This window comes from Sinohyriopsis cumingii, chromosome 1, assembly GCF_028554795.1.
Source record: "Sinohyriopsis cumingii isolate HCF-2022 chromosome 1, ASM2855479v2, whole genome shotgun sequence".
Lineage (NCBI taxonomy): Eukaryota > Metazoa > Mollusca > Bivalvia > Unionida > Unionidae > Sinohyriopsis > Sinohyriopsis cumingii.
In genome coordinates, this window is record NC_142961.1 from 98,168,686 (window position 1) to 98,194,334 (window position 25,649).

The following is a 25,649-nucleotide window of genomic DNA, read 5'->3' on the forward strand; positions in this document are numbered from 1 at the left end:
AGCTCTAGGCCATGGGACCTTTAATATTTTTTATTTGATCATATGAATTGAAGAAAACGTGCTTTTTAATCCTTAAAACATCTGAAAAGAGCCATTAAAGTGCACTGATACAAGTGGAAGCTGATGATGGTGAGCATTTTGTACAATATAACCAGAAATCTCCAAATTCAGCATGCAATCCAATGATCACCAGCCTAACCTTGATCTCTGTCAAACATTTGTTGGTTTTCGACCAAAGCTAGAACTAAGCATCAATAGTGTCAGATTACAATATGCTCGAATTGACAGCAGAAATGCCAAAAGACACCAAAACTGATGAAATTATGAACACCCAAGAGACATATATATATCTGCATGAATGAAGGAAAAGATATTCTGACTGTTGAAAGTGAACTAAGGTATCATACTGAAATCATGTTGTTTTTTTCTTTTTAATTCTAGACCACCAATTACTACAAAGAGGGAATAATGACCTTGGACTTGTGCTAGAAATTTTAGGACTATTTGGGATTTAATTTACAATAGTGTAATTTTCTTTTAAATTTTCACTATGTAAGACTGTAGTCTTAGTTTGAGAGTTGTAACATGCATTTTCCGCTCAAGCCTAACTTAAGTTTTCTTCAAACAAGTGCTGCAGGATGGTAGTAAAAGCTAGTTGTTATTGCTATTTTTATTTTAATTTTAAAAATGCTTGGGCTAAATATGTTATTCCAAAATTTTTGTAGGTGCTGAAACACCTCACACACAATATATTTAAAAGGACCTGTTATGGAGGGAGGGGGGCCTGATGAAAATGTCTATAGGACAGTTGTTGTTGTTGTTGTTGTTGTGGGGTTTAACGCTATTTTTCAGCACATGATAGGCTATACATGGTGGCCAGTATTAATGGTGGAGGAAGAACCCAAGAAATCCCTGGAAAGAACCACCGACCCACGAGAAGCTACTGGCAAGCTTTCTTGCAGATAGAGGTGAGATGGCAGCGATCTGTAATGGAGAGTGCTTTAGACCACTCGGGGCCCCTCTATAGGAGAGACCCAGCAGCAATCATCCAGTTATAATGTTTTGATAAGTCCAAAGAAAAGCTTTCAAGCACTATTTGTGTTTATAGAGTAGTTATCAGAGAAAAATAATGACTGCATAGGATAATTATGGGTACCTTATATCCTATGTCTGACATAACTGGTCACTGAACTCATTTGTCTGGGTTTTTTTTGTGTGTGTGTGTGTATATATATATATATACAATTCCTTGACTCTTTGTATATATTGCTTATTCCAATCTGTTACACAGCTGTTGCTTAAGTCAGGACAATATGTAAAAAATACTTATATACTTATAAGGATATATATATATATATATATATATATATATATATATATATATATATATATATATTGTGCAAGAGTTATGTGTGCAAAAACCTTTTGAAAACGAAATGCATACATCTTGCTTATGTCATGGAGGGTGTATATATATGTCTCATGCCAGGATACTGTGCATAAATTGCTTATGTCTGGGATTGGGTTAAATATTTTTTTTATGCAAGGGTAACTGTGAAGAAGCTCCTGACAAGAAACTGTGTACAATGCTAATTATACCATGACATTGGCAAAAGTAATTTACTGTTGTTTGGAATGATTTAAAAAATGTATATCTTTTCATCAATATCTTTTTTAAATCATACATATATATATATATATATATACTCTGCATATATACTTTGGCGTTAATACAACAATCAAGTATACACATAGATACAAGTGTATCTCATGATAAAACTTCTATAAAATACATACTTCTGGACTGCTGAGGTAAAACTGAAGTAATTAAAAGCTTGCTGATTCTGGGTCTTACCTTTGTTATAAAGTAGAAAACTGAGTAGGCAAATACATATACTGCAGATCCACCAGACACTATGAATGATCTCCACCACCAATGGTAGTCCTGGGAAAGACAAGCAATTACAATTAATCTAGCTCACCATAACTGCATGAAATAAACACAAAATTTCCTGAGCAATCAATCCACATGAGTGAACTGCAGCATGCACTTGCATAGATTGTTATCCAATGTTTACTAACAAAACTATTATTATTGGTTGTGAAATTGCAGAAAATACACATTACTAGAAGAAACGTTTGACATAATCTTAGACTGTTTCGAGCACACTCCAAACTGGATGAGTACAATTCAGTTCTATTTACTTGAATGTCCTCTCATTTGCACTGGCAAGCAAGGAAGTCACAATTTTACACCCTGAGATTGTCAAGGTATAAAACAGGAATAGTATGTGTATGGGCTGACTACTAAAAAACAACAGTGATAAATTTAATAAGAAAAAGAATTAACACAGAAACATGCGTGTACAGAAAAATAAAAATTGCATCTTCAACAAGGCTTTCACAAATTTATTCTTTCAAATTATAGATTTTCTAAGAAAAACAAAATTATATTTGTCCTACACACTGCAAAACTATATCATGATGGGTTTCTAATGACATACTATTTAAATGATCTGTGAAACATAATAAACTGTACCTTTTTTTAGCACAAAGGAAAAACATTAGTGAAACCTGTATCCGAGAGTCACCTTTCGGGACTGGCTATAATGTGGTGAAAATTTTAGGTGGCTGTTATATGAAAGTTCATTTATATGATATATAGCTTTTGGGATCTTGACATGGCAGATTTAAGCAGGTTTGCCTGTACTCTACATCTTTTCTCAGTGAAGTGCTTGAAATCATCAGTCATTTATTAAATTTTGCAAGAAGAGTTTTGATATGCCAAGATGTATATAAACACTGACAGACACTTTATCAATAATTGATCGTATAAATGTTCTTTGCAAATGATGAAATATCTCATCACATAATTTCTCACACACATTTCAAGGGTTAAAGTCAATGCTATCTCTATGTTTTTAAAGAATAATACCTAGAAATCTATGCATAGCATGTACTTATGTTTTGCTCATAACTCAAATGTCATACCACCCTCCACCCCCACCACTTCTCTCTATACCTGCAATTACGTTATTCAATAATCAATGCATACATCATATTGACAGAAAACTCCATTGCCCAGCAGCTTTAACAATGAAATTTCAGTTTTGGGTAACCAAGTCTATAAAAGTCACTGCCTGTTGGGACAACTAGATTTGATGGCTATGGTTTATATTAAGTGTGATGAAAATGATGTAAAATCAATAAAGTGAGCTGCCAATGAGTATTTGTTTTTACTGTTATTCCTGCCAGATGTCAATGTCAACAAAACTCATATCTATATGGCTGCCAATGAGTATTTGTTTTTACTGTTATTCCTGCCAGATGTCAATGTCAACAAAACTCATACCTATATGACTGCCAATGAGTATTTGTTTTTACTGTTATTCCTGCCAGATGTCAATGTCAACAAAACGCATACCTATATGGCTGCCAATGAGTATTTGTTTTTACTGTTATTCCTGCCAGATGTCAATGTCAACAAAACTCATACCTATATGGCTGCCAATGAGTATTTGTTTTTACTATCTTCCTGCTGTTACCTCAGAACTGATGAAAGCCAGATGTTAAGGTCTCTATATGAGACATGTTTACAATCCGGCATTGGTAAGGTTTTGATAAACAAAAATTATACAAGGAAGAGATGCCATGATCATATCTACACTCAAAATTAGATTGCCACACGCTTTGACTGTACTAGTTTTCAGATCACTCCAAATCAGGCAGAGTGGGAAACTGGGTGGCTGAGTGGTCTTAGGCAATCGCCTTGACAGATCACAGACATTTCACCTATGTCCACATAGTTTGAATCTTTAGCTTGGCCAATGTGGGAAGTGAGAAAGTGTGCTAGCAGCTTCCCAATAGGTCTGCGGTTCTCCCCAAGTTCTCCCTCTACCAACTATACTGTCCACTATGTGCTGAAAAATGGCATTAAACCCATAACAACCAACCAACCCACATTATATACAGCACCTTCAATTAGTGCTTTAATTAGTATGCATAAGTATATCTTCAAAACGCAATTACTCTTTGATAACTCTGCACAAATACATTATCATAAACACATACAAATCTTGCCTAATCTGTTCATGTTTTTTAAAACTATTTTCTTGAAAAATCTAAGAAATTTTAGTTCTACCATGCATGCAACAATGTATGGATGAATTCACATTTGAGTAATGATCAATAATTCCACAATTTCTCTTTGAAGAGATATAAAATGCACAAGTACCTCTCCACACAGCTGGAAGTAAACCATGACAATGGAGATCTGGGACACAGATATAACAAGGATGATGAATACCAAGAATAAGAAACCAAACAAATAGTAGAACTGGTTCTCCCAGATGGCCTGAAAAAAAATATGAATAAACAGTGTAAATCGCAACATTGAAACAAACTTAATTTTTTTCAAATATTACAAAGGTAACTTAATTTTGAATAGCAGGGTTTTCTTGTAAAGATGATAAAGGCTGTTCCATTTCAACATACATAGTACTCTGGGAAGGCACTTTAAAAAAAGTAAATGCCAGGGTATTCAGACTACATAGTATATAAAACAACAATACAAAATTCTAAATTGCATCTTTGGGTGAGTACTCAACAAGTATATTTTACTGGAACAGCCCTAATGTAAGGTGTATGCATTCTGTCACTCATTAATGACACCTTAATCTTGGATACTAAAATTCAGTTCTTGATTTTCTACAACCAATAAGGGCTGTTCCAGTAAAACATACCTGGGACCCATAGAAGGCACTTTTAATGTTGTACTCAACCATAGATGCAATTTTGAATTTTTTTAATCATTTTAATTTGAACTCTGTGAAATCAATGTGTCTTGGCCGATATTTTAAAAAATGGCCTTCCAATATATGTTTAAATGGAACAGCTCCACAATGTTGTGCCATATTCAACTACCAAAGCAGAGTTTGGTTTTGTATAAAATCTGCCTGGTACAGTATAGCTTTCAACTGTAATGCTGGCAAGTACAAGACAACTGTGCCTAAAACAAAGAACATGTATTTGGCTTTAGTAGACATCACATATAAGTGACTGTATACAAATTTACTAAATTCATGAAAAAATAATAACACTAAAATAATATGACTATGGAATTGTTTGTCTCTGTGTATATCTGCTTAATGTATGATGAGGAAATGTGAAATGAAATAGATCTCATTGTTTTTTTATTCATCGTACTTTGAAAGCATATGCTAAGGAATAATGAAAGACACATTACTCTTTCCTTTTCCTGTTTATGCCACATACTAATGCTCAACAAACTTTGGGTGCCATGGGCATGTAGCTGGGGGTTTTTTTTGCAAGTGGGATAAAAGATTGTTTATGTTTGCGTATAAGTCAGATCCAAATTCATATAACATAGATCCAGATCTGCCAGTACATTATGTCATGTCAGATCTGAGTGATGCAGTTTGCAGCTGGATCTTGTGCAATCTGAAGACAAAAATAAGATATATACAGAGATGTGCTAGCTTTTTAATAGGGCATTCAGGTTTTGGACTTTCAATTTTAGTTCAAATTCTGCATAATTATAACAACTTAACACAGTATGCAAAAAGTGTCTTCTTTCTACACACTTGCAGAAGTATCAACTCCATAATAATGGAAAAAAATGAACCATGTATTTTATTTTGTATTTATGGACAAAAGTTAACCATGTATTTTTGGTTTGGGGCATTCAGCATGCAAACTTTAGGTTAAACCATATTTCAGAAATTATGTTACATAAAAGTACAAACATAAGATTCTGGTAATTCAGCAGAAAGCATTAGCTTGCAGGAACACTGTCTCCTCAACAGTAAGAAAAAAAATATCTACCTGCATAAACTTGGATGCTGATACAAGTGCTTACAAAGAAAAAATAAAAACAAGAAACATGTACGTAATAATAGGTATGTAAAGACTGGTTTTCATAATAGTAATTCTTACCAGAAACAAAAAGATAATGAAAATGGTTGTGATTTTTAGGAATTACTTAAACTGTTTAATTCCTGAAGAAAATTTTGCACAATCAAGATTATCTGCATGGTTTTGTTGACAGTATATAGGATTGCCAAATTAAAAAGTTCCAATTGTGTTAGCAAAATGGTGTGTACAAGATGTGAGCTCTCACATCAGAAAATTTGCACAGACTAAAAGAAAATGTTCTGCTATTGCTATTTCACCAGAGGAACAATACTTACTGTCATATAAATGAATAAAATATAATTAATAATTCAAACAACTCAAGTTTATTCTCAACCTAGTATGCATGACCTGTGACATTAAATCACCAATGTATTAGTAGGAAGAAGCGATTTCTTTTTCATATTTTGGTAGACATTAAAATTATGTAATGAGGAGTTATATCTTACTTCTACAGGTAACGAGTTCCATGGGCATACAGGAGCTTCCACAAAATTCAATGAAGAGATAAAGTCATTCCTTTAAACCACCTATTTGAAAAGTACCCAACTGAAAATGAGACAATGCTAAATTCATGAGCATATGCCCATGATGTATCAGACTATACCACATTCTCCTCATATTAGGATTAATAATAAAGGTGTTATTACACACTCCTGAATACTGGGAAACATCCATGGCAGAAACTGATGCCCAAATCTTCAAATTTGGGCACAGCCATTTAATGTTTCCATTCAATGGATGTTAAAGGTTAAAAAAATCATGCCCATACTCAAAAGTAAACTAACAATTCTGACTGGATAATATTCAATCACTGATGAATCAGGCATCAGAATTTCCAACTGAGTCTAGGTCAAAGCATGATTTTTATAATATTAGGGCCAGGTCAATCTATGGATTTCTGGTGAGAGAAAAAAAATATCCAGCAGTAAGAAATGCACAGAAGTAAGTACTTACTGTAAATATGAAGAATAATTCAATGAACATGGCACCAAATGGCAAAATCCCTGCCATTAATATCCTGAAATGAGAATAAGAAAATGCCTTATTTAAAGGCAATGTAGGAACTGAGAAATTCATGACAAAATCTTGCAGACTGCTGAAGCTCTATACTTAGGGCTATTCCATTTAAACCTGGGGGGGGGGGGGGGGTAGGCACATTCAAAAATGGGTGACCACCCATAGAAGCAATTTTTTTCCATACCACCACCAGTCATAGAAGTGAATTTTGGACACCCATGCTCATGCATAGAAGCAAATTTCGGAAATCCATGACTGTGCATACAAATTATTTTTATAGAAGTGAATTATATGTTCCTTTTTATTATTGGTAACTTGATTAGAAGTATTAAACATAATAGTCAGAAATAAAATGTAATGGATCCAATTGATATTTATAATTAGAGAAAATACGATAAATATAAAACATTTTGTGAATAGTAATAGTAAAATGAGTTGCTCATTTTTGATCAACCAGGTATTTGTGGTTTTCAGGTTTAAGGATGAAACATTGTCTTGACAGTTTATTTGGATTAAAAACCCAGTATTTACATGGTTTAAGATCAATCTGTTCATAAGCACCTAAATAATAGTACCCAGAAATTATGTATGAAATTTTATAGCAGGGCCATACATATAAGTTTCAAAAATTATTTTCAAGATAGACAAGGTAATATGTATTTCACATGACGGGATTAAAGAATTATTAAAACCACAAGATGCCTGAATTACTTTTATTTTCTGTAAACATGGAAAATGTTCCCCAACAGACTGTGAACATGCAGCTTTAATTGTCTTATATAAAGATGACACATGTCTCATATGACACCTTTAACACACAGCATCACTGAATACTCTGCCAACCCATTTGAAGTTTCTACTTACTTATATGTTCAAACAAACATTACAAAACAAAAACATTACCATACTCTCTCTCTCTCTCTCTCTCTCTCTCTCTCTCTCTCTATATATATAATATATATATATATATATATATATATATATATATATATATATATATATATCTGTGTGAGTGTTTGTTGTTGTCTTTCCCAGGCATTACTGCTGTATCTTGTCCTTATTTGTCAACTATTAAACCTGTAAAGTTTCTGCAATTTTCAACCATACAGAACTCATTGGATCCGCAGATGCATGTATTTTAGAAACAAAAAAACAATTCCACAAAACACTTTTCCCATGACAAAGAGTAATATTTTGAAATATGGTAGTTTTTCATGAGGTCAACATATAAAACCATAACAACCATTATCTTCATATGAAATTCTCAATCACACATTCAAAAGACTACTACTGTGTAAAATAAGTAAATTATACTTAACAGTGTTCCAGATAGCTTTCAGACTATTCAGTATGGTACAGGTCAACATTGTAAGAAATCATTTAATAATAGTTTGTTCATATCCAGTATCACAAAACAACTGAAAATTAGTTTAAAGTATAAGTTGTAACTGTGAATGTGTGATGATCAAAATACTAGTGTAAATGTATTGTTTTATATAGCAGCAGGTGTATCAATAAACTCTCTTGAAAATCCTTTAATTAACCCATACCTGCTTTAAATAAGTACAATGACTTCTGCCACCACTGTAGACCTAGATCAGTTTGCAACTCAGTCAATAAATTCTCCAAAATGCCACTATAAGCCATTAACAGATTGATCCCATTTCAAAGAAAGAATTGCTCATTGTTAAAATACCGTAGGATAAGGGATAAGGGTTAATATTTACTCAAAGGAGTTTTTCAAACAAACAGTATCTTCAGCTTTCTTTGTAGTTTTGATTTTAGTTACACTCTGAATAAAATGTTTGTTCCATGTTGATCAGAGTGAATATCCTAACATATCTACACAGAAATCTATTGACTATGAGTTCAAGCAGTGAGATAAAATGAGCACACCAGTATGCTTAGGAAGAACCAAGTATACAATGATTTTTAAAAAATGCCTCAACATTTACTTTTTTTTAGAAACTTGTCTGATTAGACAACCACTTAAAAAACATACTAGTTGAGCAAAAATCAATCTCTTCAGTTTCATTTACCTTTTCATCACCAAGAACTATATGATGATGTCTGTCCGATTTTATCTCAAATAAAAGATTTGGCAAAGAAAGCAATAAATAGAAACATAAATACTTCATTCATTCATTCATTCTGACAGACAGATAGATTAGATAGATAGATAGATAGCGAGAGAGAGTTGCTGTTGTTGTTGATGTAGGGTTTAACGCTATTTTTCAGCACAAGATAGGCTATACCTGGTGGCCAGTATAATTGGTGGAGGAAGAACCCTGGAAAACCCCGGGAAGGACCACCGACGAGCTACTGGCAGGCTTTCTCACATACCCACGTTAGCCGAGCCTAAGACTCGAACTCACACAGACTGAGGTGAGATGGCAGTGATCCGTAACGGTGAGTGCTTTAGACCACTCGGCCACAGAGAGAGAGAGAGAGAGAGAGAGATATGATTTATTTACTGAAGACCAGTTGAAACTTTTACATTCAACCCATTTCCATGGTGACAAGTTGAGGATTTTAATAAAGTAACTCAACAAATGAAGGTTTTTAATAAAGTAACTCAACAGACAGATTTGGGCATAGTAACACCTAGCCAATTAATTTTATAACCCTCTCATTTTATCTCCGGACAATATGAAAGATTGGGGAAAGAAAACTGCATATACAGAAACAGAAGATTTCATTTATATCCACATGAAGTATTTTCATTCTGTACTAATGGACAGAAATTTTAAATATGTACAAGTCATGGCTTGTAATAAAGTGACTAAACAAAAAAAATTGGGAGTCGGTAGACAGTACCAATCAACAGATAAAATGGGCACACAGCCGTAAATATTAATAAACCCATAAGTGAAAAATGTACACAAGCCTAACTTCCGTAAGTCATGTAATGCAACCATTCGGATCACTTCGCCAATTTTCCCTAGTTGATAGAGACAGTCGAGTAGTTACGGTTGGTATGACCGAATAGTGTACATTCAACGAAGAGTCACAGCGTATAGTTGCTTACATTTTAATTATCATAAAATACTACAAGGGATGACACTTTTCTGCCTTCTCAAGCTACCTACTGAAGAATCAACGTTGATATTTTAAGCTAAACTGCGCATAGTGTAATAAATTTGGTACCGATGTTTAGCTCAGGCATTCGACTTCATAAACTACTAAAACTTTTACGTAGCATTTATAAATTTATGGAATGCCAGACCATTTTCCCACGCTATCTCTCGACATGACCATGATCGCGCCCATTTAATATGCTAGTGCAACACAAAAAATGGAACACTGTCCCCGTCATAGTCATCTTAAAATCAGTTTATCCCTAGGTTCAATACCTCATTTTCGGTCAACCAATGAGAAGACAGTACTCCATTCTGTGTGTTGCACTTCATATTAAGTGGGTGCGATCATGGCCATGTCGAGCTATAGCATGGGAAAATGGCCTGGCATTCCATAAATGTATCATAGTATGTCAATGTTTTAGTATGCATACAAAGTTGAATGGCTGAACTAAACATCGGTAAAAAATGTATTATGCTATGTGCAGTTTAGCTTAAAAGATCATGTGAAGTTGTGTGAGAAAGTGGGTAATTCAGTTTATTTCAAGGTCATGCTTTTTTTTCTTTTTCAGAAGCTTGTGCTTGTTATAAAAATAGTTCTAACCAATCAAATGGAAGCTACGAGAAGGGGACATTTTTTTAAGTTTGCAGAATTTCAAATGTACGATTTTCAAACTTAATTCTGAGGCTGAAGAATGTATCAACCTTGTATCTGTATATGGTCAAGTTCTCACCTCTAAAATTATCCACACGTGACTCCAGGCCGAGTGAAGTCAGCCATATCCACACATCTTTGACAGACCACATGTTGTATTGTCTGTGGCCATTTTTAGTCATGTTCTAAATATTCGGCTGCAGCATCCATTCCATATATGGCTGCACCAGAAAACTTCTGGAGATCCATGTTCCGATTGTTTTTGTATTTCCACAAATTATGATGAGTAATCAGGAATGATGTTATTTTTTGTTAAAAGGAGGGGGGACAGAAGAGAAAACAAACAACGGTGGCATGACAGAAACATATTATTAACCCTTTACCTCATAGAGTATATGGCTTTTTAGTCCTTCGATACACATGTGGCAAAGTTACCCAGTGCAATGCACTATAAATAGAACACCTGTTACCTATTTGACTCCATACACAAAGGCCTCCCTGTTAACTGTTAAGCAATGTAGTGTATGTTACATTTAACAGCAATTTTAACCATTTTACATTTTTGGTACACATCTATTATGTATGGAAAAATTTAAGAGTAAAGTCCGACTGTTATAGCTGTGTAATTATTTTTCACGGAAGAATTTTTTTTATGTGCTTTAAAATCTTGCACTTGTAGTTGTAGGGTTTACTGCCATTTTTCAGCACACGATAGGCTATACATGGCGGCCAGTATTAATGGTGGAGGAAGAACCCGGGAAAACCCCGGAAAGAACCACTGACCCACGGGAAGCTACTGGCAAGCTTTCTCACATACCCACATTGGCTGAATCCGAGACTCGAACCCATGCAGACAGAGGTGAGATGGCAGTGATCCGTAACGGAGAGCGCTTTAGACCACTTGGCCACTCAGGGCCCCTTTAAAATCTTGAGAGAACCCATTCACCATCAAGTCAGTGAAGCCATGTGACCAACCATAGCTGCCATTTCTCATAATATTACTAGAAATTTACAAGTTTTTTGTCTATGTCTACATAGGTAAGTCATCTGAATTTGATAATTTATAAAAACTAATTGTTGCCTACATCAATATTTGTGCCTTTACCTAAATTAATGAAGCTTTCAAAGTTGTGATTCTAATTGTGAAAACGTCGTAATTACTGAACAAAATCTGCGACCTCTATTTTGGAGAGTGGACCCAGTTGATTTAAATAGCATATTTTGACCAGAGCATAAACAGTGACCACGTGATCTAACGTAGTGGTCATTCACAGAAATGAATGTAGTATCTAATAGGAGGTTCCTCCCAAAGGCAGCACTATGAAAACCCGCTTAAAACGGCAGATGTTTGATAAATATATATACTTACCCAAGGGCAGGACTCATATACCACATTTGCTCTGGCACCTGACGTGGAATTTGATTTGTTCTCACTGGGTGTTCATATGGCTAAGAGAGACAGAAAATCTTCTTTTAAAATTATCAAGTCCATCAGTAATATTATCATTTCCTGCATATATTCTTTTCCTGAAAATGGTACCGCTCTCATATTCAAATTTTTCAATGTTTGAAAAATGTCCTATTTCCATAAAAAATTAATTATTGTGCACCTAGACCATTAAGATAAAGATCACCATACATAACAGAAACAGCAAAGGCTACCTGTACACTAATGCCATTTGATGAACAACCAATCATTCCAATTTCTGAGGAAATCCTGGTTTAATATACTCAATTAACTTTCTTCATAATGATAGTATAGTTTTTTCATCTAGTGGCTCTTTGTCAGAAATTCAAAATGCGCTCTCAAGTCAGGATTAGAAAGCAGTATGCAATTCAATCACTTTAAAACTTTCCTAATGTTTTGCTGTAATTGACAAATTTATAACACCCATTTCAAGTTATGGAAATTTGCCAAAGCTAGCTCTACTGAAAGGTTACAAATACAGTTCATGATGAAATTACTCAGTGTAAGACAAGTGTACACATGATTTTATATGTAGTGAAGTTGGCAGAATGTCATGTATTATTTACTCTAAGATATTTCATGATAATTAAATATTGGTTTCAACTTATTTCCTAAGGTAAAAAAATATACATAAAGCTAGTGTACAATATGATCTTAAATGATAGTTATTTTCTTACCTGGGATGCAAAACAAGGCTATCATAGTTAGACTTATTATCTATTTGAGGTTTTTATGAAGCTTGGCTTTTCTAAGGCATTGGTGACCTAGTTCTTTCTAAAACAAATACTGTCTGGCAAACTGCATCTTAGCAAAGTCATCAAGACCTATTTTCTAATTTTTAACTCTGACCTTTTGTATATAGAAGATATTAGAATCTAAAAATAGCGAACTGTATTGACTAAAAGAGTATCATCGCATAAATTGGATCTGGAAGAAGGAACAGACCAAATACACCTTGTGAAAACAGAATATGTACTATTTGCTAAATTCTAGAAGATTAATATAATTTCCTCCTCCAATGTCCACTGGGTCTGAAACTTCAGAGGAAGTATATACCTACGTATTACTGATAAAATCTAACATTTTCCAATGTGTCACTTTATTATCTAATTCTAATGCATGCCTTGTAAAGTTAGGCATTTTTATTTAAAGAATCTTTCAAACAAGATGTGCTTCTTCAGTTATCTGCCTCAATTGTTTTATTATATTAAATAATTAACAAGGGAACCAGATAGTAGCACATTCTACATCTTATACAAGGGCTGCAGGTTCGATACACATAGCACCATTTCCTCAGTAAAATATTGGCCAATAAAATGCTAAAAATGCCATTAAAACCAACAATAAATAATGAATATACTACAATGATAACTAATAATTTGATACAATATTTTACAAGAATGAGAATTCTTCAGTCGCACTATTTGATATCATTCAGATATGTGAATATTACAGCTGAAATATGTTTATATTTTGCATTGTTTACTTTGAAAGAATAAACATCTGTATGTATATATATATATATATATATATATATATATATATATATATATATATATATATATATATATATATATATATATAACACTGGCTTATTGTAATAAACTTTCTTCATTACAGTATAAATCCTGCTGAGGGCTGTTCCATTTAAAAATACATGGTACCCAAGGAAGGCAGTTTTTAAAAAATATATGCCAGGATACTTTGATTTCATAGAGTTCATACTACAATGATAAGAAAATTCTAAATTGCATCTATCGTTGAATACCTCATATTAAAAGTGCCTTCCATGGGTCAGAGGTATTTTTTACCGGAACAACCATGACAGCGTAACATGCCTTTGTGCACAATTAACCAGGCATTTTGTAACTGAATTTCAGCAAAGTGAAGCAGATAAATGGAATATAAACCAAGCACTCTATAAAGAGGGATTCGTATGAATATTACCGCCACTGACCTAAATATCTTGCAGGGTTCATACAGAATTCTGAATGATAAATTCAAAGACTTTTCCCAAACTTTCAAAGACCACAAACATAGATTTCCAAGACCTATTTTCGCTAATATTATATATATACAAGTTAAGTTATATGAGAAAACAAATGCAAAAGACCACAGTATTGTTTAATGATGAAATGAAACTGAAGAGTCATCAAAAGAAAGAAACCAGGAAAACTTGACAACAGCCGAATCTAACAAACCTGGATAATTATTTTTGTGATACTGGAAAGAAATTAAAATGTTTGTGTTTATTTAAATTTTCAAAGACTTTTAAAGACCTCAGGGTAATCTGCTTGATTTTCCCAAACTTTCAAGGCCTTGAAAATGCTACATCATTTTTCCCACACTGTCAAAGACCATATGAACCCTGTCTTGATATCAGAATATAATTACTTTTCTTTCTGTCCAAATAATTAATGTACTAATTTTAAAAAATCCCCGATATCTTGCGTCTTTAAACTTCATATTTTTATTGTAAAGATTTATGCACCTCGAAGGTTCAATACTTGTCAGAAGTGGTTTAAGTAAACTAAGTTGCATTATATCTTTGCCAATAAAGAACACTTTCATGATTATGTTCAGTGTTTCTTTTACAAAGAGAGACTCCTGGTTGTATTTCTGTTGTCAATTGTTTTTTTTAAAAACTATGTCAGAATGTTCACTGTGTACATGTACAACTATTGATAAGTGACAACCTTCCCTAAATACGGTACCATAATTTCTGTAAACTCAGACAAAGTTTATAAAACCATGGCAGATACCATGCTCATCTTGTTGCTTAATTTAATATAAAGTCAATTGATCAAAGCCAAGCAAGTATGAATCATCACCAAAAAATTGTATTTTAATGTCACACAGCTCATATGTACATTTCTGCTTAGGTCCAGTTCTAATATAAATTTTTTGTCATAATGAAAAGATTTTTTACTGACATATAAAAAAATAACAAAATTGATATACATCTATTTATATTATCTTACCAATGCAAATCTGCCATTGCAAAATGAGACATGAACTTGTGAAATCTGCAAGTCAGAGATGTTAACCCAGTTTATTTTACTAGAAATGGGAAAATGAAGATAATAACCTTCATACATATTCAGACACTTTATTCCACACGTTATTCCACTTTAGAGAGAATGTGAATTGTCCTCATCAAGTACTCAGATATTATCAAAAAAAGTAATTGACAACAACTTCTGTTAATCCATCTGTTATTCATACACCATATCAAACTAGTCTTTTTTATCCAACTCATGACAAATAACATGCAGTTTTGTATTTATTACATATCAGATCATTTCTGCTTTCCAATTAGTTTTAGTTCCACTGTGTAAATAGAATTCAAAGCAAAATGGGACTTTAAAAGCTCACATTGATCCATTTGAGAATACTAATGCATGAATGTCAGTGAAATCACTTAAATAGTTCCAGTCTTGGTAGGCAATAGGGAAATACAGGTTGAACCAGGTTTGCTTCCAATTTTGCATATTTCGAATCTTAAAGATAACTTTATTAAGAGTAAGTAGGTGTTTGATGATTTTTATTTCTGTTATTCTCAATTCATTATCTAGATTTGTGGGAATGGGTGAGGATTTGTATTTTAATTATTCTCAATTCAGCAGGTGGATTTTCAGTTGGTGCTAAAATCAGTAACAAAAAAATATCCACATCATCCCGAACAAGTGAAGATTCTGGAATATCCTAATAAAAAAAAACAACCAACCAACTAATAACAGTTTATCAAACTGAGCTAGTTACCTTTTTCCTGTAACCAAAGTAATATCCAAGGAATACAAGTGGTACAGAGATGCCAAACCACATGCACAGCAAGGCCAGCATGGTGGTGAAGGGTACCTACAAAATAATCAGACCTGTGTACTTAAGTAAAAATTCCAGAGCATACAACAATGTCAGGCAGTCTGAATGTTTCCTGAAAACAATAAGGCAGTATTCAAAAGTTGGGCTTTGGTAAATCTGAAAACAACAAAGTCTGATAAATATATATTTAGATTCAACATATAACCAGAAATATTCTCAATGTTGCAAATAAAAAGCTATGAAAAGGCAGTCAGTTTTGGATTAGTCTGTGAAAGGATCCCATCAGGAGAACTCAAATATCAAATTAGATAATTTCTTGTAACTAATGATCAATCAATGTGCTGTCTGATATATGTCCACATGATATTTTGCCAAAATCAGGGATTTTTTAAGTTTCCTTTGACTGGTGCATAAATGACCAGGGTTACAATACACAACATGCATTCTGATCAAGAAAAATTTAGCCAAGCTGGATTTCTGAAGTAACATTTACAGCAAAGGTTTTGATTCAAAATATATTTTACAGTCCAATGTCACACCATGAGTGAGCCCAGGCAACATTCTCCAACCCCAAACTGCCAATGTACCCCATAAACTTATCTAATATCTATATTTTGATCATTATAAGATAGAACTAAGGACAATATTGCCCTGATAGCTAAACCAAGGTGCAACACTGCTGTCAGTAAACCATGTCATGGTTATTTTGTATTGATGACAGGCTGGTTATTGCCTGCATATAAAAGATATGTTACTGCCCAATCAATAAAGTCAGAAACAAAAGGAATCATACATGAGAAAATTTTATCACAACTGATGCAAGATGTAATTAATTAACTGGTCATTTCACATACAGTGACAAATACTTGATTAACATGTTAAATCAGAGTTGCTATTAGGGTTGTTCCATTAAAAAATACATGGTAACCAGGGAAGACAGTTTTTATAAAAAATATATGCCAGGGTACTTTGATTTTACATATTAGAATGATAATTCTAAATTGCATCTATGGTTGAGGACCCTATATTAAAAGTGTCTTCCCTGGGTCCCAGGTATGTTTTACTGGAACAGCACTTAAGACAGAATATTGGTGTTCATTTAAAATCTTTTCATCATATCTGGTTTACAAGATTCTCTTTCAGTTTGCCTTTACTTACTGTTGTCTGCATATAAATGATATTTGGGTGGCTTTTTATACTTACAGCCCCTGATGAATGCTTTCCCCAGATGAAAAAGTTCAGGAAGAAACAGGTCCCAAACACTATACCTGGGTAAATGGTGGCAGTCTGAAAGTAAATAGAACAATATATTCAATACACATGCATGTAACAAATGGAAAACAAAAACTTCATGTGAAAAAGCAATAGTATTTCATGCAAATATATAAATATTTCAGTATTTACTGAAGTTAGCTTGCAGCATTTTTGTAAGGAGTAATTTATTGAGTTCTTTTCTGCAATTTATGACTTTCTCAATTAATAGGATATTGCTGTATTTGTAAGCTCTTCACCAGAAAAAGCAGCAGCTGCCTTTACATCTAATAGTATTAAGTCCATTTAATAATGTAAGCACCCAATGATAATCAGTTTAAAGTAACTTGAAGCTTTGACAGTTATAAAACATTTTGGATTTAATCTGCATATAACTGATTTCATATGAAAGACTACACATCTTACAGTGTATTCCCCACGGGTGTAAAATTGAGGGTACAAAAAAAACCTTGGTGTCAAAACTGGGGGTCAAATAAAAAATGTGGTGGTCAAAAATGTACTGACAAATTTTCATATGACTCGTACTTTTTCAGCTTGAAATAGGATATTGCAACTTGCACAACGTACTCTCTCTCTCTTTCTCTAAAAATACAAATACACCAACATGCACAATTAACAAACAAATTCACTGTCCATTCAAAGAATAATTTTATTAGTTCATTTTTCTTTTAAAGTTGTACTTTTAACAGTCTCCTCAAGCAATATCATAGCCCAACACATTACATATAAGCCAATACAAAAGGCCAAATAAACTTTTCAACCAAATGGGAGTTAATTTACTGCCTTTCATAAAATGTGTACTATCATAGGTTTCATTGTACTTCGTCCTATAACACATTAATCCAAATATCAAGGAGGATAATGATTCATCTTCTTTCTAATAAGTTACACTTGAACTTTAAGATCTTTCTTTTATTGCAGCAAAAGTTAAACACCAACAATGACCCACTGACTTTGTAATCCAAATAACGCATTTGTCTCTGCACGTTTATTGATTTCTTTGTTGTGAAATAATGTCTTAGGTTATAATGTGTTCCCCATATATCTTATGGCGAAAGAGGGCAGATTTTTAAAAATTCTAAAATCCTGTCAAGAAAGAATTATTCATTTTTGCAGTCTTTGCAATCATGCGATCAGAAGTCACACCGGTAATCATAATGAATGTGCCCTATTCCAGTCAAGGGAATTATTTTCTCCATTTTTCATTAAAGTTAGATCCACAGTTACTCCTTTGTGTTCTGCTTCTTTCACTTTCTTCGCTAATGCTTTTTAGTGCATGACGTTTTAATCTTAAGATCACTTTCTAGTGCAACAAGCCTTGAAGTTAAACATGTAGATGACAGCTTGCTGAGCTCGATGGAAATCACGAGAAGCTCGTGAGATTAGGGGAAGCTACTCTGTCATAACATTTCCTATGCTAGTCTGGTTCATTGTTTTATATGTTCCCTGCTTTGCACCTTGCTATATGAATAGAGGAGCACAAGGCAGGAAGCAAACAAAGCGGGGAACCAGTCAATGCCTATACTTGAAGTATATGCGATGTCATCCATCGTCCAATGCATTGGGTATTAAATAAATACTGATCATATTATGAAAATCCTTTGCGTCAAAAAAACGCACGGCAACAAAATGAGTGCATCAATTTTCTCCAGCGTGCGTCACTGACACACACAAATGTGCATAAAGGGAAACACTGCATCTTAGCTGTATTTCAGATTATCCTGATAAAATTTAAAGTTTGTGTAGCAAATCATTTTATAGTTATCTTGCTGTATTCAAAAGTGGCAGGATCTTGGTGAAGACTACAACAAGACAGGCTCTACATGGCAGCCAGCAGATCTGGTGAAGGAAGAACCCCCACGAAGATATATATATAAATTCCCTGACTGCAAAATAATATATGAAAAAAAATTAAGAGTGTGTGTGTGTATGAGTGTGTGAGTTGGATTTTTAACACAGCTTTCAGTTTTTCAGTCCTATGACAATGATGTCTGCAGTTTGACAGTTTGTAGTGATGTCTAGCACTGGGGCATCATGCTGCAGACATGTAGCATGATGTCCCACCCAATCACATAATCCTGACACTAGGCGGACCAGACCAAACACTAACCTCTAAATGATGAGTGCTTAGTGAGGCAGCTATTAGTACCATTTTTATACGTCTTTAGAATGACTCGACTGGGGTTGAACCCATGGCCTCCTGCATCTGAGGCAGATGCTCTACCACTAGGCCACCGGAGAAAACAATTAGAGCATTTCTAGTTTATTCAAGAGCAAATATATCAGAGTAGTCTATTGTGGAAATGAATCAGAAATGTTCCTACTTACAGAGAACATGCATTCACAGCAAAACAAGTCGCAACAGGTCTCATTTGATACAAGTATTAGTGCTAAAGACTAATAACATACCAAGAGAATACCATTCAAAATGTAGGATATTCACTTCAAAGATTCAATTAATACAACATTTCAAACTTATGGTCTGTGGTAAACATATGACCCAAGCAGGGTTCATAGTGGACATCAGACTGGCACTATTTTTATTTAGAACCAGACATCATGAGAAATCTTCTGATGAAACCTCATATCAATATGACTTTCTATTCATGGGGATTAGCAATGACAGAATTCTCAAGATGGCTGCTATGGTGTTCATACTGTGGGTGAGAGTGGCACTATTTTCATTTAGGACCAACGATACATCATAAGAAGTCTTCTCGTGAAGACCCTATGTCATTATTGCTACGTCGTTTTATCCAAAAGAAGTAGTGATAAGATTTTGAAGATGGACATTGTGGTGGGCGTAGTGGACATCAGATTGGCACCATTTTTATTTAGAACCAACTTGACATCATGAAAAGTTGTCTGGTTAAAACCTTGTGTCATTTTATAGTTATCTTGCTGTATTCAAAAGTGGCAGGATCTTCCATGATTTTCCATGGGATTATCAATAACAAATTTTCAAGATGGCTGCTATGGGGGCCAGACTGTCACCATTTTCAAATTAGGACCAATCTAGACATCATGTAACATGTAAAGTCTTTTAGTGAAAACCCCATTTTGATATGTCCAGCCACTGAGAAAAAGGGCTGATCACAAGATTTTCATGATTGCCATACTGGATGTCCAAGCTGATCAATTTTCATTTAGGACCATCTAGACCATAGGATAACTATTTCATGGTAGTCCTCTTGGTAGATGAGTGGGTGCAGCAGTAACAGATCTTTACTACAAACAGATGATGGATGACAGATAACAGACCAGACCATAAACTCTTCTTGTCTATGACCAGAAAAAGCTAAAAGAAAAGAAACTTTATTTAAGTCCCATAGTCCTGTTTAATTTCATAAGCACATGATTTAAACAAATACACAAAATTACAACTTCATAATGATATAAACATTATACCAAACAATGTTTAAAGTGAGGTCAAAACACTCTCTTACTAGATAAGAATTTCAGTAGGAGAGTTGACGTATTTTAATGGAGTTTTGTGATTTAATTCAAATATTAAGACATTTCACAATAATGATATTCTGCATGGAATTTAGGCAGACAGCTGGAAATTGACCAGGACTTTTATAATATACCCTACCTGAAAAGCGGATTTCTTCCACTGAGCACCTTTCATAGTTTTGTATAACCTTCCTGCAAAGTATCCAGCTATCACCCTGAAACAAAATAACATTGTTCATCTTAATATTGACAAGGACCATCATTTTACATGATCACATTAGCACCACCAAAATGTAGTCAATGGTACACCATTACAAATCCCTGCACTTCCAAGCTATGCTAGGGGCACATGGCTTTACTCAGGGGCCAATGTTGCAACACTGTAAATAAGTACTGGTCTTTTAATGTTAGTCCCTTATCCCAATGGCATGACCCAGGGGTTTGTATTCAACACATTTTTTATTTCATGTCTCATGGCCTTAAAAACCTATATATGATTAAAGACTGGGAATCTCAATAGTTTCCATATTACCCAGGAGCAAGGCCCCTATCACAGGGGCATGACTCAGAGCCTGTATTGGATGCACATCTCATTTCTGCCCCATATGTTCTTCAGACCTAAATATAATTATAGGGTGGGGATCTCAGCTCCCAAGTTTTGACCCAAGGTATTATTCACCTGGCCTTGGAGCAAGACCTAAGGTGTAATCCAAAATTTTCAACTACTATATATGTTATAGCCCTGGCTTTCAACTACTATACATGTTATAGCCCTGGCTTTCAACTACTATGTATGTTATAGCCCTGGCTTTCAACTACTATATATGTTATAGCCCTGGCTTTCAACTACTAAATATGTTATAGCTCTGGCATTCAACTGCTATATGTGTTATAGCCCTGGCATTCAACTACTATATATGTTATAGCCCTGACGTTCAACTACTATATATGTTATAGCCCTGACATTCAACTACCATATATGTTATAGCCCTGGCTTTCAACTACTATATATGTTATAGCCCTGGCTTTCAACTACTATGTTATGTTATAGCCCTGGCGTTTAAACTACAATATATGTTATAGCCCTGGCTTTCAACTACTATATATGTTATAGCCCTGGCATTCAACTACTATCTAAGTTATAGCCCTGCCTTTGATAATGATAGATGTCAGCTTTGATATCTTACCTGTACAATATTTAAAAGTTGCATGAGATTTAAAGATGACCCCACACACACACACAACCAAACCCCACGGGCTCATATATATATATATATATATCTACAGACCAACCCCAAATCATATATGAGAGTTTCAAGTCTATATCTATAACAGTGCAGGAGGAGATATATAATTAGCAGATGAATGGACCAACAGTAAACAGACAGGATAACAGAATCACCTTTTTTTCCAAAATGTGTTGGGGTTCTAAAACAGAAAAAACATTTTCCATACATTTTGCAGAATGAAGAAGAGCTTGCAAATCCCAATTACCTTACTAATAAGATATACCTTACATTTACTGATTAAAGGCCCAGTAATAAATTCTGAATTTTCTTTTTGTCATCTTTCTCATCATTTGCAAATTAACAGTGAAAGCTATCACAACGTATATGATCCCGTATTTTGTGGACTTATCTATGAAACAAAATGAGAATTATAGTGCAGCACTGATAATCTAAACTCCTTAAAGTACACAGAAGTTGATCAGATCAATACAGAGGTCTTTAAGGCAAATGCCATCAGTTCAGATTAAGTCAGTTTGATATCTTAGATCTGAATCTTGAAAGTAAATTAATTTGACCTCTGGCTGTAAATAAAATTTTCCTGAACTAAAAAAGACAAAATCTGCATGGACATTTTGTATATATACCCCACTGATACAAACAGAACAACTGCTGTAACATCATTTCCAATACATACCCCATCAATACAAACAAAATAAATGCTGTAAAGTCATTTCAGATACATACCCCATCAGTACAAACAACAAATGATGTAAAGTCTTCTAAGATACATACCCCCTCAATACAAACAACAAATGATGTAAAGTCACCTCAGATACATACCCCATGAATACAAACAGAACAATTGCTGCAAAGTCATCTCAGATACATACCCTTTCAATACAAACAGAATAAATGCTGTAAAGTCATCTCTGATACATAGCCCATGAATACAAACAGAACAATTGCTGCAAAGTCATCTCAGATACATACCCCCTCAATACAAACAGAGCAACTGCCATAGTCATCTTAGATACATACCCCCTCAATACAAACAGAATCAATTCTGTAAAGTCATATCAGATACAAACCCCCTGAATACAAACAGTGCAACTGCTGTAGTCATCTTAGATACATACCCCCTCAATACAAACAGAATAAATTCTGTAAAGTCATATCAGATACATACCCCCTGAATACAAACAGAACAATTTGTCTGTAAAGTCATCTCAGATACATACCCCTTCAATACAAACAGAACAATTGCTGTAAAGTCATCTCTGACACATACCCACTCAATACAAACAAAACAATTGTTGTAAAGTCATCTCAGATACATACCTCATGAATACAAACAGAACAACTGCTGTAAAGTCATCTTAGATACATACCCCCTCAATACAAACAGAATAAATTCTGTAAAGTCATCTCAAATACATACCCCATGAATACAAACAGCACAGACTGCTCTGGTGGCCTAGTAGTTAGAGCATCCGCCTCAGAAGTGGGAGGTCGTGGGTTCGTACCCTGGCCAAGTCATACCAGAGACTTACAAAAATGATACTAACAGCTACCTCACTTGCCGTTCAGTGTTAAGAGGTTACTGTTAGGACTGGTTGGCATGGTGTTAGGATAATGTGACTGGGTGGGACATCATGCTATGTGTATGTGGCATGATGCCCCAGTGCTAGACATCCCTATAAACTGCCACACTGCAGATATCATAGCGATATGACTGAAAAATTGTTAAAAGCTACATTAAAAGTCTCAATCATACACACACACAAAAACATAACAATTGCAGTAAAGTCATCTGAGATACATACCCCATAAATACAAACAGAACAATTGCTGCTGTCATTAACGCTCCTCTTGAGGAAGGTGACAGCATCCCAAGCATGGCCACAACTGAAATATATTAAAAAAACTTGTGTTATGCTCACCTTCTGGACCATAAGTTTTTGACCTTAAACGCATACACTAACAGTCTTGCATGCTTCCTTGTGAAGTATATTTTTGCATTTAAAATAAAACCTTGTTACTGAAACATTTCAGTCAAGATTTGTGTTCTTCAACTCCATCAAACTTACATATCGTGATGAGAGCCATGCTGAAGATCTGTGTTCCTGCCCCTAGCAGTGAGGCAAGAAGCCGAGTGTATTTTGGTGGACGGAACACATCACCATGGACAAGCTTCCATCCACTCTCTTCTATTGTTTCCTCCTGCAAAGAAATTACAGGTTCAGTGAACACACACATGTGCAGACATATAAATGAGAACAAGAAAGGAATCAAAGAACACTTAGATTAACTATATGAACTTTTGGTATTGACTTAAAAAGGATAAAATAAAAGTTCCTAATGAGTAACAATTATTGTAAACAGTCCATACTAATACCCAAAATTTGGAATCATGAGTAGTTCATGCATGCCATATCAAGGGTCATTGCTATTCGGACTAGAACAGTCTACTTGTTACATTTCCAAATCGTCTGTTCAAGTCTGTTTATATACATCATTCTATTCCAGTCTGATTAAAATCAGATCTTCCAATGTCCTACGTGAAGCTCTGACAGTGACTGCTTAGGGGTCATGGGTCACCTTTTAATTAGGCTATGGAAATGCAGCTTTAAAAAATATAAAAGTGAATCAAATTGTTTGGCACACATTGATGCCCTTCAGCCACACTGCGAAGACACAAGATGTCATCTGAGTGACTAATACAATTAATGACTATGATAATAACATAGGTCACCAGAACATGACCTCTAAGTGATTACTGTCATATCTTCACGCAGGACAGTGGAGATCTAATTTTAATCATATTGCATTTTATTCTGGTGGATGTAGATAATCCATTGAAACATTAATTATTATGCAGTACATGCATTCTGAAATAAAGTAATCATCACCTACCAAATAATGGCCCCTGTGACAGGAAATAATAATTAAAAAAACCCAATAAAAAATAACATTCTTTTCTATAATACTAAAGCAGATATACTATCATGAGCTAATAAAAGCAAATGATTAAATTTTGTTTCTAATCATAGGTTACTATAATCTGCTCCAGAAGCTGTTATCACTGTCCATTACTAGATGCCAGATGTTACTGTGTGGAAGTCACAAGATTTTGGATGACCTTGGAGTGACATCTATTACAGGCATATTTCATGCATTAATAATAACCCATGATTAGCCATCACAGCTGATGTCTCACATGCAGCCCACTCTTTTAATACATACTTTTATATATATATATATATATATATATATATATATATATATATATATATATATATATATATATATATATATATATATATATAATGTAAACAAATAATCTGATGAGAGTACAGAGCTCAAAAAAAGCAGCAGTCCACAAGCAAAGTTTCAGTTGTCACCAGTCAGCATTTATTTATGCTAATTGTAACTAATTAACAAAAATATATGAATCACTGGATGAGGTCCCATCTCGCTTGCCAAAATCAGAGATTCAACTAATCCTCTAGAAGGTTAGAACCAACAAGGATTTTACAACTCATATTTCAAAACAGGGCTGAATAAATCTTTACTGGTTTTGTTAGACATATAAGATAAGGCTGTATATCAAAAGCTGTTAGTCCAAGTTTGTTCAGACCTTTCCAACCCCATTCTTGATATTCTGACATTTATGTTTGAGTGTGACATCAGAGTGCAAAAGTTGGAATTTGCCAAAGCCA

At 34.2% G+C, this 25,649-nt stretch overlaps 1 protein-coding gene across 1 annotated transcript in view; it reads right to left on the bottom strand.

Annotated features, from left to right (window-relative positions):
- The window catches only part of LOC149807411 (transmembrane 9 superfamily member 4-like), an 82,958-nt gene that overhangs the window by 8,353 nt on the left and 48,956 nt on the right, over positions 1–25,649 (bottom strand). The window contains exons 12-20 of the mRNA XM_089966494.1: positions 24,018–24,150; positions 23,754–23,835; positions 20,841–20,916; positions 17,177–17,260; positions 15,914–16,009; positions 12,053–12,132; positions 6,889–6,952; positions 4,235–4,354; positions 1,856–1,945 (exon numbers count right to left, since the gene is read on the bottom strand). Of these exons, the coding sequence (XP_089822620.1) occupies positions 1,856–1,945; positions 4,235–4,354; positions 6,889–6,952; positions 12,053–12,132; positions 15,914–16,009; positions 17,177–17,260; positions 20,841–20,916; positions 23,754–23,835; positions 24,018–24,150 (825 nt within the window). The remainder of the gene's footprint in view (positions 1–1,855; positions 1,946–4,234; positions 4,355–6,888; positions 6,953–12,052; positions 12,133–15,913; positions 16,010–17,176; positions 17,261–20,840; positions 20,917–23,753; positions 23,836–24,017; positions 24,151–25,649) is intronic.